Source organism: Gallus gallus, chromosome 1 (assembly GCF_016699485.2).
Source record: "Gallus gallus isolate bGalGal1 chromosome 1, bGalGal1.mat.broiler.GRCg7b, whole genome shotgun sequence".
NCBI lineage: Eukaryota > Metazoa > Chordata > Aves > Galliformes > Phasianidae > Gallus > Gallus gallus.
Genome location: NC_052532.1, coordinates 172,157,797 through 172,173,417, shown reverse-complemented (window position 1 = coordinate 172,173,417; position 15,621 = coordinate 172,157,797). Strand labels below are relative to the sequence as shown.

General features: G+C 40.7%; 1 protein-coding gene across 23 annotated transcripts in view; it reads right to left on the bottom strand.

The window, feature by feature from the left end:
- The window catches only part of SUPT20H (SPT20 homolog, SAGA complex component), a 37,166-nt gene extending 22,354 nt beyond the window's left edge, over positions 1–14,812 (bottom strand). For 13 of the 23 annotated variants that reach the window (XR_003075172.3, XM_015277765.4, XM_015277769.4 and 10 more), the window contains exons 1-9: positions 14,690–14,812; positions 11,227–11,324; positions 9,614–9,649; positions 8,529–8,587; positions 8,366–8,432; positions 1,623–1,752; positions 935–1,038; positions 318–434; positions 156–209 (exon numbers count right to left, since the gene is read on the bottom strand). Coding sequence is in view for 22 of the 23 variants with exons in the window: in XM_015277765.4 (XP_015133251.1) it covers positions 156–209; positions 318–434; positions 935–1,038; positions 1,623–1,752; positions 8,366–8,432; positions 8,529–8,587; positions 9,614–9,649; positions 11,227–11,229 (570 nt within the window). In the remaining variant the exon portion in view is untranslated. 23 annotated transcript variants of the gene reach the window in all.
- Between the last annotated feature and the right edge of the window lie 809 nt (positions 14,813–15,621).

Sequence of the window (15,621 nt, the reverse complement as noted above, 5' to 3'; positions counted from 1 at the left end):
TTCAACAGTTCTCAGGAACACATAGCATGCACCGCTACGCACACCATTATCAGTTTGAGTAAATCAAAGATTTCATGAGTTATGCTTATCAGATTTTTTTAAGCTAAGCATATTCACCACATCACCGCAAAGTTTTAAAGTAACGGCTGACTCACCTGTGTCCATTTGTGGTTGTCACTTGTTATAGAATGAACATCACAAATTAAAGTCTGATGAGAAAGGCATAATTATAGTTAGCTTTCTGAGTTATTAATATATGTTCAGTAAAGAGCTGTAACTACCGTAACAGTGAGAAATGGATGAAACACTTCTTTTACCTGCATTGTAGGACGCAAAAGAATGTGCTTGCTTTGGTATGTTGGAGATTTCATGTTACCAGACTGCCTATAGTCACGTATTTCCGCTATGACACATCCACAGTGAAAAATATTAACCTGGTAGAAACAAATTACAACTTGTAAATACCCAAATATTTGCTTATGTGCCTCAACCCCAGCCTCAAAAAGTACATTACTTTATTGTACAGTATTTACTGGTACTATGGATAAAAACACCAATTTTGTCAAGATCAGTGATGTTACCACAAATGTCATGTACAAGCTTCAAATGTTTTCTTTTGCATATGAGAAGTGTAGGTTTTAGAAATTCTCACGTCAAATATTTCATTACAGTAAAGAACAAAGAAGGTTTTGCTGAGCACGGAGTCTAAGTTACCTGTCAGCCTAAATAACAGCAAAACCTTCTATCCCTTTCTTCCTCATTGCTATTTTTTTTTTTTTTAGTTATCAATAAATTATTTGAGGCGTTCAATATTTTTGCTTCAAATGCACGAGCACTTTACACCTTCTTTTTAGCATCACCTATGTGAAGCATTCACAGTTCAAAGTCTATCTAGGTACAAAGCAATTTATTTTTGAAAACAAAACTTTCAAACCTGAGATTTTTCTAAGAGATCGACCAAAATAGGTGGTAGCTCCTCTGCATCCAAATATTCAAGCAGCTCTCCTTCCTCATAAGGCAGTCGAATGGTCTCAGAATCTAAATTTAAACAGAACATTGCTTTCCTTTTGCCTTTCACGTTCAGACTTTAACAAAGTGAAATCTAAAACAGGATTGGTGGAAGCTTATCAAAATCACCAATTTTTTTCCACTATATTAATTTTTATATGCATTTCTGTTCCCAGAGCATGATTTTATTCTTACTGTACTAGCAAACAATGCTCCTTTATATCTCACTGGACACTGCATGTTCTTACTGCATGCCACAGTACCAGGTGGCATGAAGCTGCAAACAAAATGGAAAGCAGATGACTTTTAACAGGTGTAGATATAAGAGGTAGTGAAACAAATTATTTAAGAGAAGGAACCTGCAGTGAGAAAACTTAAATAAGGGAACCAGGAAGAAAAGGGAAGTTATGAAGCTATGGGGAAACAAGAGAGTGAAACCTTATCAGAAGATCATTATCTATTGATTTATGCTATGCTATTAGAGAAAATGAAGATTTGAAGTACAGTTTTTTAATGTTAGAAGCAAAACAGTTAAATATAAGCAAAAGAAACACATTCTAACTATTTATAGAGCATTCGGAAGAGTTTTAAAGATTAAGTAGCAAAAATATTACCTGAACCATTTTTTCCCCTGAGCATAAGTGAATAACCCTCATTTCCCGGATAGAGGTTCACTACCAGACATGACAACGTCTCCTGCATAACCAGCTTCTCAAGTAAATTCACATTTCGCCTCAGCTTCTGCTTTAAAAGTAAACATTGCTCATGAACATAATACTATCAAGTAATTAGCAGCATTAAAAACAATTGCCAGAATCAGAATGCTATTAAGATATATGCTTCGACGTTAATCTAAATAAGCCCAGTTAAATTTAATTTGAATGTATTCAGTAGATTATATTCATTATGTATTATTTTACATACTTGCACACGTATCTTTTCATCACTCATTTCAATAATAAATAAATAAATAAAAACAATTTTAAGACCACAGGCAACACAGTTAGCAAGAATGGCCCTAGGCTAAATTTTACAATGTTGTAAATATATGGCGTGCCTTTCTTTGGCAACATTACTGTGTGCACTTTTAAAATATAATTTACACTGTTTGATAGCAACAATCAAGTATTTACTACTCTGAAAGAGCGTCCATTTCCCAGATTAAAACACTGAATTACAGCATTTGGAAGCTTTGTTAATTGCATTGACTTGCCTGTATTTGTTGAAATCTGATATAACAGCTACAGAGATTATTTCCCTATTAAGTGTAAGAAAGATCTTTTTTCCTGAAAACCCATACTTTTACATATATATTTTATATATATATATACACAAATATATATAAATATCAAATATATATTATATATATATATTGTGTATATACATATATACACGAATGGATATTTCAAAGACCCCAGGTATATCTTAAAATGTAAACATATTAAATATCCCTTTAAAAATTAAAACAGTGATTTCTAAACTTCAGGTGATATTATGTCTTGTGATTGGAAGCTAGAATTCATAGCTGAATACTAGGAGCAGGTGAAGGTATTCACTGGAAGGGTAATCTTAGTGCTCTGGTAAGTCTGCCCAACTGCTTATTTCATATACTAAGTACTATACTAAATAGTCGTGGGATGGCTCTTGTTGAACAGATTTAGCTTTCCAGAGATAACTGGGGAGACAGGAAACAGAGTTATCACTTCTACGGAAACCATTCCTAAGAGAAAACAACTAAAACAACAATAAAAAAAGCAACAAACATAAGTAAGCACAGCAACGTAAGCCAGCAGACCACTGTAACAGGTATATATAAAGAAAAAAAAAAAAAAAAGAAAAGGAGGAAAATCTTTCATTTCTAAATAGTTTTGGAATAACAGTCCAAAGTTAACCGCCTCCACGTATTATGAATGATGGTGACTTCATTCTACTTCCTTTTCCAGTTTAGAAATTGTGGAAGCTAACACAAAGGAAACAATGAAGTAGCACAAGTTCTGGAAAACAGATGGGGAAAGAACTGGAGGAATGGAACAGAAGAGGAGAAAATACACCTTGGCAACAAGTAAAGATACATAAAGAATGCCACTGCTCTGGAGGTGTAGCTTATTAGGTAAAATCTTCAGTTAAGACTCCTGTTAGACTCCTGTAAGACATCTACCCAAAATAAGAGATTGCACAGACTTGGCTTCAATTGCCAGCACATCAATGTGTACCATCTGCCAGCCATCACCTTCACTTAGACCCAGTATGAAGTACTCAGGGGTACAGAAATTACCATCTGAAAAGAAGGTCAGCACTCAACTGCTCTGACATCTTTACTTTTAACAGTTGATATAGTCATTTTTTCACAGAAAAGGGGGGCTGGAATCATAGATTCCCAAAGGCTAGAAAAGACCTCCAAGATCATCCTGTCCAACTGCCCACCTATCACCAACATTTCCCCACTCACCATGTCCCTCAGTACAGCACCTAAACATTTCCTGAACACCTCCAGAGATGGTGACTCCACCACCTCCCTGGGCAGCCCATTCCAATGCCTGACCACTCTTTTTGAAGAAGGTATTTTTCCTATTGACCTACCTGAATCTGCCTAGAGCAACTTAACACCATTCCCTCTAGTCCTAAGGGAAGGACCTGTGGAGATCAACAAGTCCAACCCGCTGCTAAAGCAGGCTGCCTACAGTAGGTTGCACAGGAAGAATCCAGATGGGTTTTGAACATATCCAAAGAAGACGACTGCACCATCTCTCTGAGCAGCGTGTTGCAATGCTTTGTCACCCTCAAAAAGTGCTCTTTCTCATATTCAGGTGGAACTTCCTGTGTTCCAGTCTGTACTTGTTGTCTCTTCTCCTGTCACTGGGCACCACCAGAAGGAACCTGCCACGCACCCTCTACATCAATACTTTCATATTTAGTTGTAAAATGGCATTAGGAAGACAGAAAGGAAGATGTGAATTACCTAAGACTAAAGATCAGGACATGCAAGACAATCTTAAGAAGAAAATGATTTACACTGAAGTTATACGTAAAATTAAAAAAAAACAAAAAACATGTCTAGTTCATCTTCTTATTTTCATGAGCTTAAGAAAAACAATTATTCAACTACAGACATTATTTCATGAAAATTATAAGCACAGAATAATTTAAACTGACCAGCAATCACAAGAAAATTCTAAATGAACGAGTCACCTTCTTCTTCTACCTCAGAAATTTGTCCATGCATACAAGAAGATTTATTTTTACGGGAGGCCTACGCTCTTCAAACATCTGATAAGTAACATATACAATGGTAATTCAATTATAGAAGTAATTAAATTGAGTTAATCACGTTACTATGACTTACACTTATTCAGGGAAAAACATTTGGTTTACCTTTCAGTTTTTATTTTCTATTTAGTAATCGTTAAACAATTACAGCTCAGCAGGTATTTTTGTTTGTTTCTGAGGGATATGAGAAAAGATGCAAAGAGTAGAGGACAAACACACACACCTGGGAACTTTTCTGGCACTTCATCCATTCTTAAGCACATTTTAAAATATAAAACCTCTCCAAGTAATTGGATTAAACTGGTGTTTAAGTACAGAAATTTCAATTAGCAGGTAGGTAGTTACCTTTCACTAAGATGAAAATGTCTGTAAACACAGAATCAGCTTTCTCCTTTGAGCTGGCTATTGCAGGTGCTAGCTTTGAACTGATGTTAAGCTCAGATGTATGGAAACATTTTAAAGATTAAGAAGTGGACTGAGGTGGATTAAATTTCTCAAATGTTCATCAGAGTATAAGGCAAGAACCAAGTCAGTTATACTGCTGTTACATCAGCTAATACTCCCAACCCTCTCTGACACCACCTGCAGAAAAGTGGCACCCTTGCCTCCCTGAAAACACCCTGAGCACACAAATACTGAATACTCCTGCCTAACAAGACTTAAACAGTGGCTCTATGCTATGTTTGTTACTTCTTCATTCTTGGCTATAATTAAAATGTTAACTTTAATATCATAGTCTTCCCCACAATGCATCACTGTTGCACAAAAATTGATTTATCGTTATTATGACTGCTTTTCTTGCCCCTTGCTATAACACCTTAAATCAATTTTCCCAATTGCCTTTATAATTGAAAAATGGGTCAAAAATCATAAAATAAAGAGAACATCTGCATAAAAATAAAAAAAAAGTCTTGTAGCTATTTACTATCTGTGAAATGAAAATTTAAAAAAGAATCACAGAATGGCTTGCATTGGAAGGGACTTTAAAAGACAACCCAGTACCAACCCCCCTGTCATGGGCAAGGTTTCCACCAAGCAGCTCAGGCTGCCCAGGGCCCCATCCAGCCTGACCTCAAATGCCTTCAGGGATGAGGCACCCACATCTTCCCCGGGCGGCCCGTGCCAAAGCCTCACCGCCCTCTGAGTACAGAATTTTCTCATAACATCTAATATAAATCTCCCCTCTTTTAGTTTAAAAGCATATTCCCTTTTTCTATCACTACTAGACCACGGAAAAAATTGATATCCTTTCTGTTTATAAGCTCCCCTCAAGTACTAGAAGGCCGCAATGAGGTCTCCCTGGAGCCCTCTCTTCTCTAGGCTGAACAAGCCCAGCTCGCTCCCTCCCACCCTCTTCTCTCTTCGTAGGAGAGGTGTTCCAGCCCTCTGAGCATCTTCATGATCTCCTCTGGTCCTGTTCCAACAGCTCCACATCTTTACTGTGCTGGGGGCCCTAGGCCCAGATGCAGTACTGCAGGTGAGTCCTTAACAGAGTTCTTTACGCATATTTCAGTAGTCCCAACATCACTACACAAATGCAGAGAAGGTGCACGATCACAGACTGGACACCATCACTAATTCTTTGCAGGTCCTGACAATGGAATAAGTTGTCAATAAAGAAGAGTTTGTCTGTGTTCACCATCATAATCTGCACATAGTTTATAGTTTTTCTAATTTTAAGTTATTAGAAGAAAAAGTTTAAGTCATTTTATTTCTACTGCATAACCTCATTGGTTTCAGGAAATTTTTTAACAGCCATTGTAATTTCAGTGACATCACTTTCTTGAAATCTTGAAGGTTAAGAGATCTCATTGTACGTATCCTGTCTTATTCCACTCCTTTCAACTGCAGCATGGAAAAAGAGACAAAAGACCCAGATTTTTGATTGCTTAAAAAAAAAAAAAAGAGCACTCATTATTTCCTATTTTCAGTATGCCACTGCCTTTTTAAGTGTCTTCTTCTGTTAGATAATTTAAGAAGGAATTTTGAGAGGCCAAGATCTATTCAATGTGAAATCACAAATCTTACAGTAGGTTTTTTTTCCAGAATACTCCCTGTAGGGTAAACACTTAAGAATTAATTTTCAGATACATTTCTTCACGTGTGTATAGGAACAGTTGAATCATGGCCTGAACCTTTGATTGACCACCTGAGGCAAGCACTGAGTCAGCCACAGGAGCACAGGTGAAGGCAATTCACCTGTATGACCGGAAGGGATGGAGCCTGGCTCCACCTCTCCTAGACCCCACTTAAGGGCTGACTGCCACTGGGGAAGAATCTCTTTCTGGAGATCACTCCTCTTGGAGTTTTTCCTGCAAGCCTACAACACGGGTGAGCATTTTTCATCTATTTCTGATTATAATCTTTCTAGGTATACTATCTGTGGATACCAATCTAAATGCACCACTCTGTATATCTGTTGATTATACAATATAGCATACTCATTCTTTTTTAAACTATAGAAAAGGGCAGTAGTGAGCATGTATTGAAATACTCATTACACAGTCAACCAGTTTTAATTACTCAATATGCCCAAAACAATTAGGATAATTCATATACCAAAATTAGTAATTTTTCCTTAAGGGGAAAAAAAAACATCTCATATGATGTCCCACCTGGTTACATTACTGTTAAGACTTCCTAAGGTATGACAACAGTGTAGCTAACTACAAGTCAACAGTCTCAAAGTACGAATTATCAAGGGAAATCACATGGCTGCCATTACACACAAAGGAAGATTAAATATAAGTGGCTGCATGGGAAAAAGCTTTTGATCTAACAGCAACAAGGACTATTTAGCATTTTTGTTCTCTTATGTATTATAAATATGCAATTACAGATTACAATTTTCATATTAACCAAAAATTGCCAAAAAAAAACCCAACAACCAACAACCCTACCACAATCAGCCTTACAATTAGATAGAACTTGCACAGAGGTATTATCTTTTGGATATGAAATACAAGGAGTAAACTGAAACCTAAGGATATTTGTGACCTAATCGACTCTAAGTCAGATTCTTAAAGAAGACTGCAACTGCTAGCTAAGCACAGAGACTTTTACATGGCTAGTAAAAGCAACAAGTGTGCAGCCTCTGCAGTAGATGCAAGAAAATACTTCTGTTTCATAACTAATGCCTAAGGCAAGCTCTTACAGGCCAACTTTGAGGAAGGCTGTGGTCTCAAGTCTGTTTGTTTCACCCTAATGAGATACAGTTTACTTAAAGTGAACTATTATGGGCAATTGTTTCCTCACTTTCAGACCATTTGCTTCTGAACAGACAACATATTCACAACTTACACCATTAAAATGATATAGTACAGCAATAGAAATTTTGATAGTTCTGTACATCAAAATCTCTGAAGTCACCAATTCCTTCTTGCTGTAGTAAACTGAGACCAGTTAGCAGTCCTATGCTGATAGATGAAGTCTCAAAAACATAGTGTTCTGAACATCAGACCTTAATCTTCGAGCCTCTCATTTTCAGCAATTAAAATCCACAGCATAAGACCAAGATATCAGTTAACTATCCACATCTTAGTCCAGATTTAGCAACAACTCCTGTATTTAAACCCTAACTTTACCAGATTCCAGTTTAGCCATCCCAACCTCCTCCTTGCTGCTCAAATATCTTGTTACTCATTTGCTACCGATGGCTTAATCTCTTCATCCCCGTATTTTGCTTAACATCTTACTTGCATTTGTAATCTGAATCAGCATCATAGCTACATAAGATGAATCTGCGGTAGTTGGTTTTGTTTCCATATACAGAGAAGCCTCGCAGAGGTAAAATCTTCACAACCCTCTGGTAGCATTCAGCATTATTACCCTTAAAAACTGATTTGGGGTTATCACATAGTCAGTGGCACTCATATCATCTTGCATTAAGAAAATGCTATAAAGTTCCATAGTCAGTTTAAGCCACGCAGGTCATTAACTGTTCCTACTGAAGTCTTAACCTTTGGTAACTACTACAGCCACCACTCCTTACTCTTTTTTCAATAAAAGAATTAAATGCAATACAAAATAATCTATTCTGAACTTGCCAGTTCATACAGCAATGGAAATCTGCTGAGAAGTTTTCACTTACCTTTATCTCAGGCTCTTTTTCACATTCTTCTATATATAAATCATAGAGTTTTTGAAATACAGATTTTCTGAAATAAAAAAAAGAAACAACAACACCTTAAAATGTAACCAAAACTAAATCAAAGAAATGCTACTTAAAAGACATTGCCTGGAACTCTCAGTACCTTCCACTGGATAAATATTTTCTTTTGGGAGGTCTCTGACGAGCACTTTCAATGATATACTGGAAGAGAAAAATAGATCAAATAGTACATATCCTACACGGAAATAGAATTCTAGTTAACATGTGACTTTAGTCATTAATGGACTTTGTTCTATGTATACAGCAAGTAACTAACAGAATAAATGGTTAAAGATGTACTAAAAGTTATCTACTGTATGCTATATTCATCAACAAGGAGCCATGTCATTTTAGCAGTGAAATACAGCATTACACAGCTATGGCGTGAGCTGCACTCAAAGACTTAATTCCACATCCATGTTTTATAATTACAGTAATAAATATTTGCTTAAGTTAACACACTAACATACTGAAGATAACTTTCTCAGATTATCAATTTCATGTGTTCTGGCTCAACAGTGTTTATAAATCATGCATTCTCCAACACAGCCAACTTAAAGAAATGTAATTATACCCTGGTCTTTTGCATTTACATTAGGTTTTAATTAGAAAAGTATATGAATAAAACTACCATCTCATGAAATGTCACTAGTATTCTAACAAACTTTATCCAAATGCCTAAATGTTTCTCCAAAGTATTTCTCCAAGCAGTTTCATTAAAATACTGTTAATCTAAAATGTGTTTCTATGGGAAGATCTATTGCCATGAGCACTACTATAGGAAACCATTATACCAACATGAAATAACATAAAAGGCAAGTGCCCTTATATTCCATTCCAACTGGGCTACTGTTAAACACAACTTTGCCATATATTTCTGCTATCCACAATCATCATTTTAAAACTTTGTATTTCACTGCTCACAGATTTTTTGCTTTTAAAAGGGGAAAAACTTAAATGTTGCAAAGTCTATAATCATTGCATCAGATGAGGTTCTCAGTACAATGGATAGGAGACAGACAGCTGGCCTAGCTATTTTAGAATTTTGCTACATGGATCATTATTTATACACACACACACACTTACATGAACACACGCTCTGTCCTTCCACTACCTTCCACAATTGTGTTTCTTATATTTTAAGTGTGATCCCAATATACTATGCTCCAGCAAGTAATTATTGCTTACCTCTGCACGATCCAATGCCTGTTCTAAAGCTTGCTGCTGCAAGATTATAAAGACACTTTTTTAGAAAGCATGTTAATTGTTTGAACAACCTTGTACATAAAAGCCACCATAAAAAAACCCTAAATTACTGCTGATATGAATTAATAGAATATGGTCTCAAATTTTCTTTGGCCCCCACCAAACTTAGTAAATGAAACCTCAAGTAACTACATTAACAACAATTAATCCCACTACCAAGTGTCTACACTTGGAAAGTTCTGGCTACATTATGAAGAACAATGAAAGGCAGTTAGACTTAAAAAGGGGAATAGAAACTATACCTCAGAAAGGTAATTACAAATATTAATAAAAACAATTACAGACAGAGAGTAGAAATTCTGTACTCCTTTAAGCTGGCTGCTAACTCAATGTTAAGCCAAAGTCTTCCTGAGCAGCACAGCCCACACAGAAAACGTTTAACATTCAGTCACTAATGCCAAAGAATGGTAATTTCTACAAAAATGGAACACAGATCCTGCATTCAGAACATTATTTCTGTACACAAAAAAAATAAGGGATGTTTCTTATGACACACTATTAAGTGTGGAGGAATCTGGGGGTGTTGGTCAATGCTTGGATGAACATGAGCCTGCAGTGTACCCAGGTGGCTGAGAAGGCCAACAGCATCCTGGCTTGTGTAAGAAACTGTTGCCAGCAGAAGCTGGGTGGTGATGATTCCCCTATACTCACAGCTCTGATGAGGCTGCACCTAGACTACTGTGTTCAGTTTTGAGCCCCTCATTACAAGAAGGACACTGAGACCCTTGTGTGTGTCCAAAGAAGAGCAACAAAGCTGTGAAGGGTATGGAGTACAAGTCTTACAGGGAGCAACTGAGGGAACTGGGATTATTAAGTCTGGAGAAGAGGAGGCTCAGGGGAGACCTTATCGCTCTCTACAACTGCCTGAAAGGAGGTTGCAGTGAGGTGGAAGTCAGCCTCTTCTCTCAGGTAGAAGTGACAGGATGGAAGAGAATGGCCTTAAGTTGCACCAGGGAGGTTCAGATTGGATTCTCTTCTTTGAAAGAGTCGTCAGGCACGGGAACAGGCTGCCCAGGTAGGTGGCTGAGTCACCGTCCCTGGAGGTGTTCAAGAGGCAGGCAGATGTGGTACTTAGGGACGTGGTTTAGCAGGCAGTATTGGTGGTAGGTATACACCTAGATGATCTTAGAAGTGTCTTCCAACCTTAATGATTCTATGCTTCTAATCTGCTTAAGAGCAGATAAAATCCATAGCAAAATGAGTAACTGCAAATAGAAGAACATTAAAAAAGGTAGAGCAGAAAAAGGATTTGCACTTTGTACTCAACTGTCTAATGTCATACACGACTGAAAACACACTGAAATCACAACTTATGTGATTCTCCTGGGACGTGCTGGGCAATGACTAAGCATTTAGGATAAGCTATGAAGGAAAATTGAAAAAAAGAAAAAAAAAGACAGAACTCAGGAGCAATAAGCAAGATCAAATTTTTAAAGAAATCAAACATTAATCACTTTATCCTCATCAGCCAGAGCTAGCAGACTCCAGTGAAAAGACCTGAAAATAAATTATCTTAATATATTATTATAACTTACCATTATAGTTGAAGCCAGGTGATCAAGTTGTGAGATAAGCAGTTATGAAGTTTGGTGCAGTGGGCACAGAATCATATTTTATGGTCACACCTGGGGTACTGAAAGATCAAGGAGAAGAAAAAAATAACACTACACAACTAAACAAGCATTCTATTCAGATACAATGTTTTAAAGCATAGAACGGCTTAGTTTGGAAGGGACCTCAAAGATCACCTAGCACAGCCCCCCAGCCCCAGGCAGGGCTGCCAATCACTAAATCAAGCACCTGTACAAGCTGCCCAGGGCCCCATCCAACTTGGCCTTGAACACCTCCAGGGATGGGCATTCATCAATGAGCAACGTGAAAAACAGTTAACTGCACTTAAGTCTCATTTGTACAGTATCCTCTCTTTCAAGAGTGGGAAAAAAACACACCACATTCTGTTCAGTTTAAGTGCAGAAGTTCATATTCTAATGACTTCACACAATCATATTACTTGTACGAAATAGGAGGAGTAATAACTATACAATTGAAATTAAACAGCCAAGTATGGTTTTCTATCATAGGCACCCCAACCACCAAAACTAGAAAAGCACAAAAGGCTCATATATTTAATTGCAAGTAGCCAGAATATTCAGAATACCCTATTATGCTTTTTGTTTTGCTTTTACCTCATGAAGTTTAACAAGGCCAAGTACAAAGTCCTGCACCTGAGTCACAGCAATCCCAAGCACAAATGCAAATTGGGAGAGGAATGGCTTGAGGAGAAGGATTTAGGAGTCTCGGCTCATGAAAGACCCACCAGGAGTCAAAAATGTGCGTTTGCAGCCCAGAAGGTCAACTGTATCCTGGGTTGCATCAAGAGAAGTGTGACCAGCAGATTGAGAGAGGTGATTCTGCTCCACTACTCCATTCCAGTAGAGAGTAGACCCCACCTGGAGAACTGTGTCCAGTTCTGGGGTCCCCAACACAAGAAGGACGTTTTGCTGTTGGAGCAGGTTCAGAGGAGGGCCACGAAAATGGCCATGGACCATTTCCTCCAAGCTCAGAAGCAGCGTATCTTGAGTAAGAGGAAGGTGGGTCAGAATTTGCCAGGAGGCCTCTGTGGCTCAACAAGATGGTCCTGGAATTACTGCTGCACAAAAAGAAAGTCTAAAGGAAGTGGAAGCAGGAACAGGTTACTTCAGAGGACAACAAGGTTAGGAAAGCTAAAACCCAGACAACATTGCATCTAGCTAGGCACATAAAGGGGAACAAGAAGAAATTCTACAGATGTATCAGTGACAAAAAGAAAGTCAGAGAAGATGCAGGCCCCTTCTGAAAGGAAAATGAAGACCTGGTCACAAGGGATACAGAGGAAGCTGAGGTGCTGAATGACTTCTTTGCCTCAGCCTTCACTGGCAAGGGCTCTAGCCACACTGCCCAAGCTGCAGAAAGCAAAGGCAAGAATTGGGCGAAGGAAGACCTGACCGCTGTAAGTGAAGATCAAATTCAAGACCATCTGAAGAACCTGAAGGTACACAAGTCTATGGAACGCAATGAGACCCATCCACGTCTTCTGAGAGACCCAGCAGATGAAGATGCCAAACCACTATCCATCCTATTTGACAGATCATGGGAGTCTGGTGAAGATCCCATTGGTTGCAAAAAGGGAAACATAACCTCAATTTTCAGGAAGGGAACAGAAGATCATCCAGGGAACTACAGGCCAGTCAGCCTCAGCTCTGTGCCTGGCACGATCATGGAGGAGATCCTTTTAAGTCCCCACTAAGGCACATGGAAAATAAAAATGATGTGACTGGTGGTAACCAATATGGCTTCACCAAGGGTAAGTCATGCCTAAGAAACCTGGTGGCCTTTTATGATGGAGTTACAGAGTCAGTAGATAAAGCAAGAGCAACTGACGTCATCTAGCTGGACTTGCGCAAAGTGTTTGAACCTGTCCTGCGTGACATCCTCATCACCAGATTGGAGAAAAATGGATTTAGTGGAAGGACCACACATAAGGAATTGGCTGGATGGTTGCATTCAGAGAGTTGCAGTCAACAGGTCAATATCCAAGGAGTGATCAATGACAAGTGGCATTCCTCAGGGATTGGTGCTGGGATAGGTGCTATTTAACATATTTGTAAGCAACATGGACAGTGGAATCGAATGTAACCTCAGCAAGTTTGCAGACCACACCAAGCTCAGTGGTGCAGTTGACACAGTAGAGGGAAGGGATACCATCCAGAGGGACCTAGAGAGACTTGAGAAGTGGGCCCATGCCAACCTCATGAAGTTCAACACGACCAAGTACAAGCACAAATACAGGTTGGGTAGAGAATGGCTTGAGAGCAGCCCTGAGGAGAAGGATCTGGGGGTGTTGGCTGATGGAAGACTCAACATAAGCTGGCAACGTGAACTTGCAACCCAGAGGCCAACCGTATCCTGGGCTGCATCAAGAGCAGCATGACCAGCAGGTTGAGGAGGGGATTCTGCCCCTCTACTCTGCTCTCATGAGACTCCACCTGGAGTACTGCATCTAGTTCTAAAGTCCCCAATCCAACAACACTGCGCTGTTCGAGTGAGTCCAGAGGAGGGCCACGAAGGTGACCAGAGGGCTCGAGCATCTCCCCTAAGAGAGAGCAGGGGCTTTTCAGCCTGGAGAAGAGAAGGCTCTAGGAGGACCTTATAGTGTTTCTCCAGTACCTGAAAGAGGCCTACAGGAAAGCTGGAGAGGGACTTTTTATAAGGGCATATAGCAACAGGATAAGGGGAAATGGTTTTATACTGGAAGAGGGCACATTTAGAACAGATATGAGAAAGAAATTCTTTATTGGGAGGGTGGTGAGACACAAGAACAGGTTGCCCAGAGAGTCTCTGGATGTCCCCTTCCTGTAGGTCTTCAAAGACCAGGCTGGATGGGGCTTTGAGCAACCTGGTCTAGAGGAAGGTGTCCCTGCCAATAGCAGGGGTTTGAAACTAGATGAACTTGAAGGTCCCTTCCAACTCAAACCATTCTATGAATTCTGTAAACGTACTGTTTTGGGTGAATGTCTTCCCAGACTTCAACAGGCATCTGTCAACTACCACACACAGCCTTGCTCAGCAATTCCAACGTGTTACCAACTTCCAGAGAAAACATACCGATAACGACTCACAGCCTCACACCAGCCTGAAAGCTGCTGGCAAGCGGTGGGCAAGGAGCAGTCCACAGAGAATGGCCGCGGGCAGCTCAGCCACGCTTACCGCTCGACGGCACCGTCGACTCCACAGAAAAGGGCCTAACTGCGAGGGCGGGCAGAGACCAGATGGAGCCAAAGACCGCAAGAGCCGTCCGAGCCCTCCGCTCCCGCGGCCCACCCTATCCTATCCTATCCTATCCCGCGCCGCCCCGCCCCGTCCCTCCTGCTAGGGCGCAGGGGTCTACCGCTACACCGCCTCCCACCTCAGCCACCTCCCTCCCGGCGCAGAGAGCCCCGCGGCGCCGCGCTTCATTACCTGCCGGCCTCCCACGGGGCCCTGCCCCCCGCACTGCGGCCCCCGCCGCCCGCTCATCCGCCCCCTACTCTGCCCACGGCGGCGCCCACAGCCACTTCCGCCCCGCCACTTCCGCTCGCTGCCGGAAGGGGCGGGCACAGTCACCATGGCGACGACGGGGCTCGGGAGTGGGCGGGAACGAACTGCTGGCGTCGCCGTGGAAACAGAAGGGCGGGATTTAGGCGCCCCACCTCTCGGCTTGCTGCTTGGGGGTCTCGCTGTCACCGGGAGCTGCCGTTAGGCGCTGAGGATTAAGGCTGAGCATAGTGGGACAAACCCTCTCCTTGCCTGCTGGCAGTGCTGGGCCTGAAGTACTCCAGGGTACAGGCCTTTGCGCTGCTGCTGCACACTGTGACTCACATTCAGCACCAGAACTCTCAGACCCCTTTTGGCAGAGCCGCCCTCCAGCCTCACATCCCTCAGTCTGTATGTATAGCCAGGATTGCCCCATCCCAGATGCAGAACGTGGCTCTTACTCTTGTTAAACATCTTGAGGTTGGAGGACCCAGACCTCCAGTTTGTCAATATCTCTCTACAAGGCCTCTCTACCCTCACAGCAACCAACAACCCCTCCCATTTTAGTGTCATCTGCAAACTTAGTATTCAAGTCCTGCATTCAAACCATGTATGAAAACACTAGAGCAGGCATGTCCAACGTGCAGCCTGGCCCAACATGTCTTGTGGCTGCCCTCTGCCCTGCACCATCTGTCCCTCTGAGCAGCCTGGCTTGGACCCAGGCATGCACCCATCACTCAGAAAAACAACCACACGTTGGTATGTGATTGGCACAGTCTGGGCTGAAACCAGGGTGTGGGGAGAGTACAGTGCAGCGTCAACTCAAGTTATGGCAAATAATGTTATGTCTTTTGATACACTGGATAGACACAGTCCTG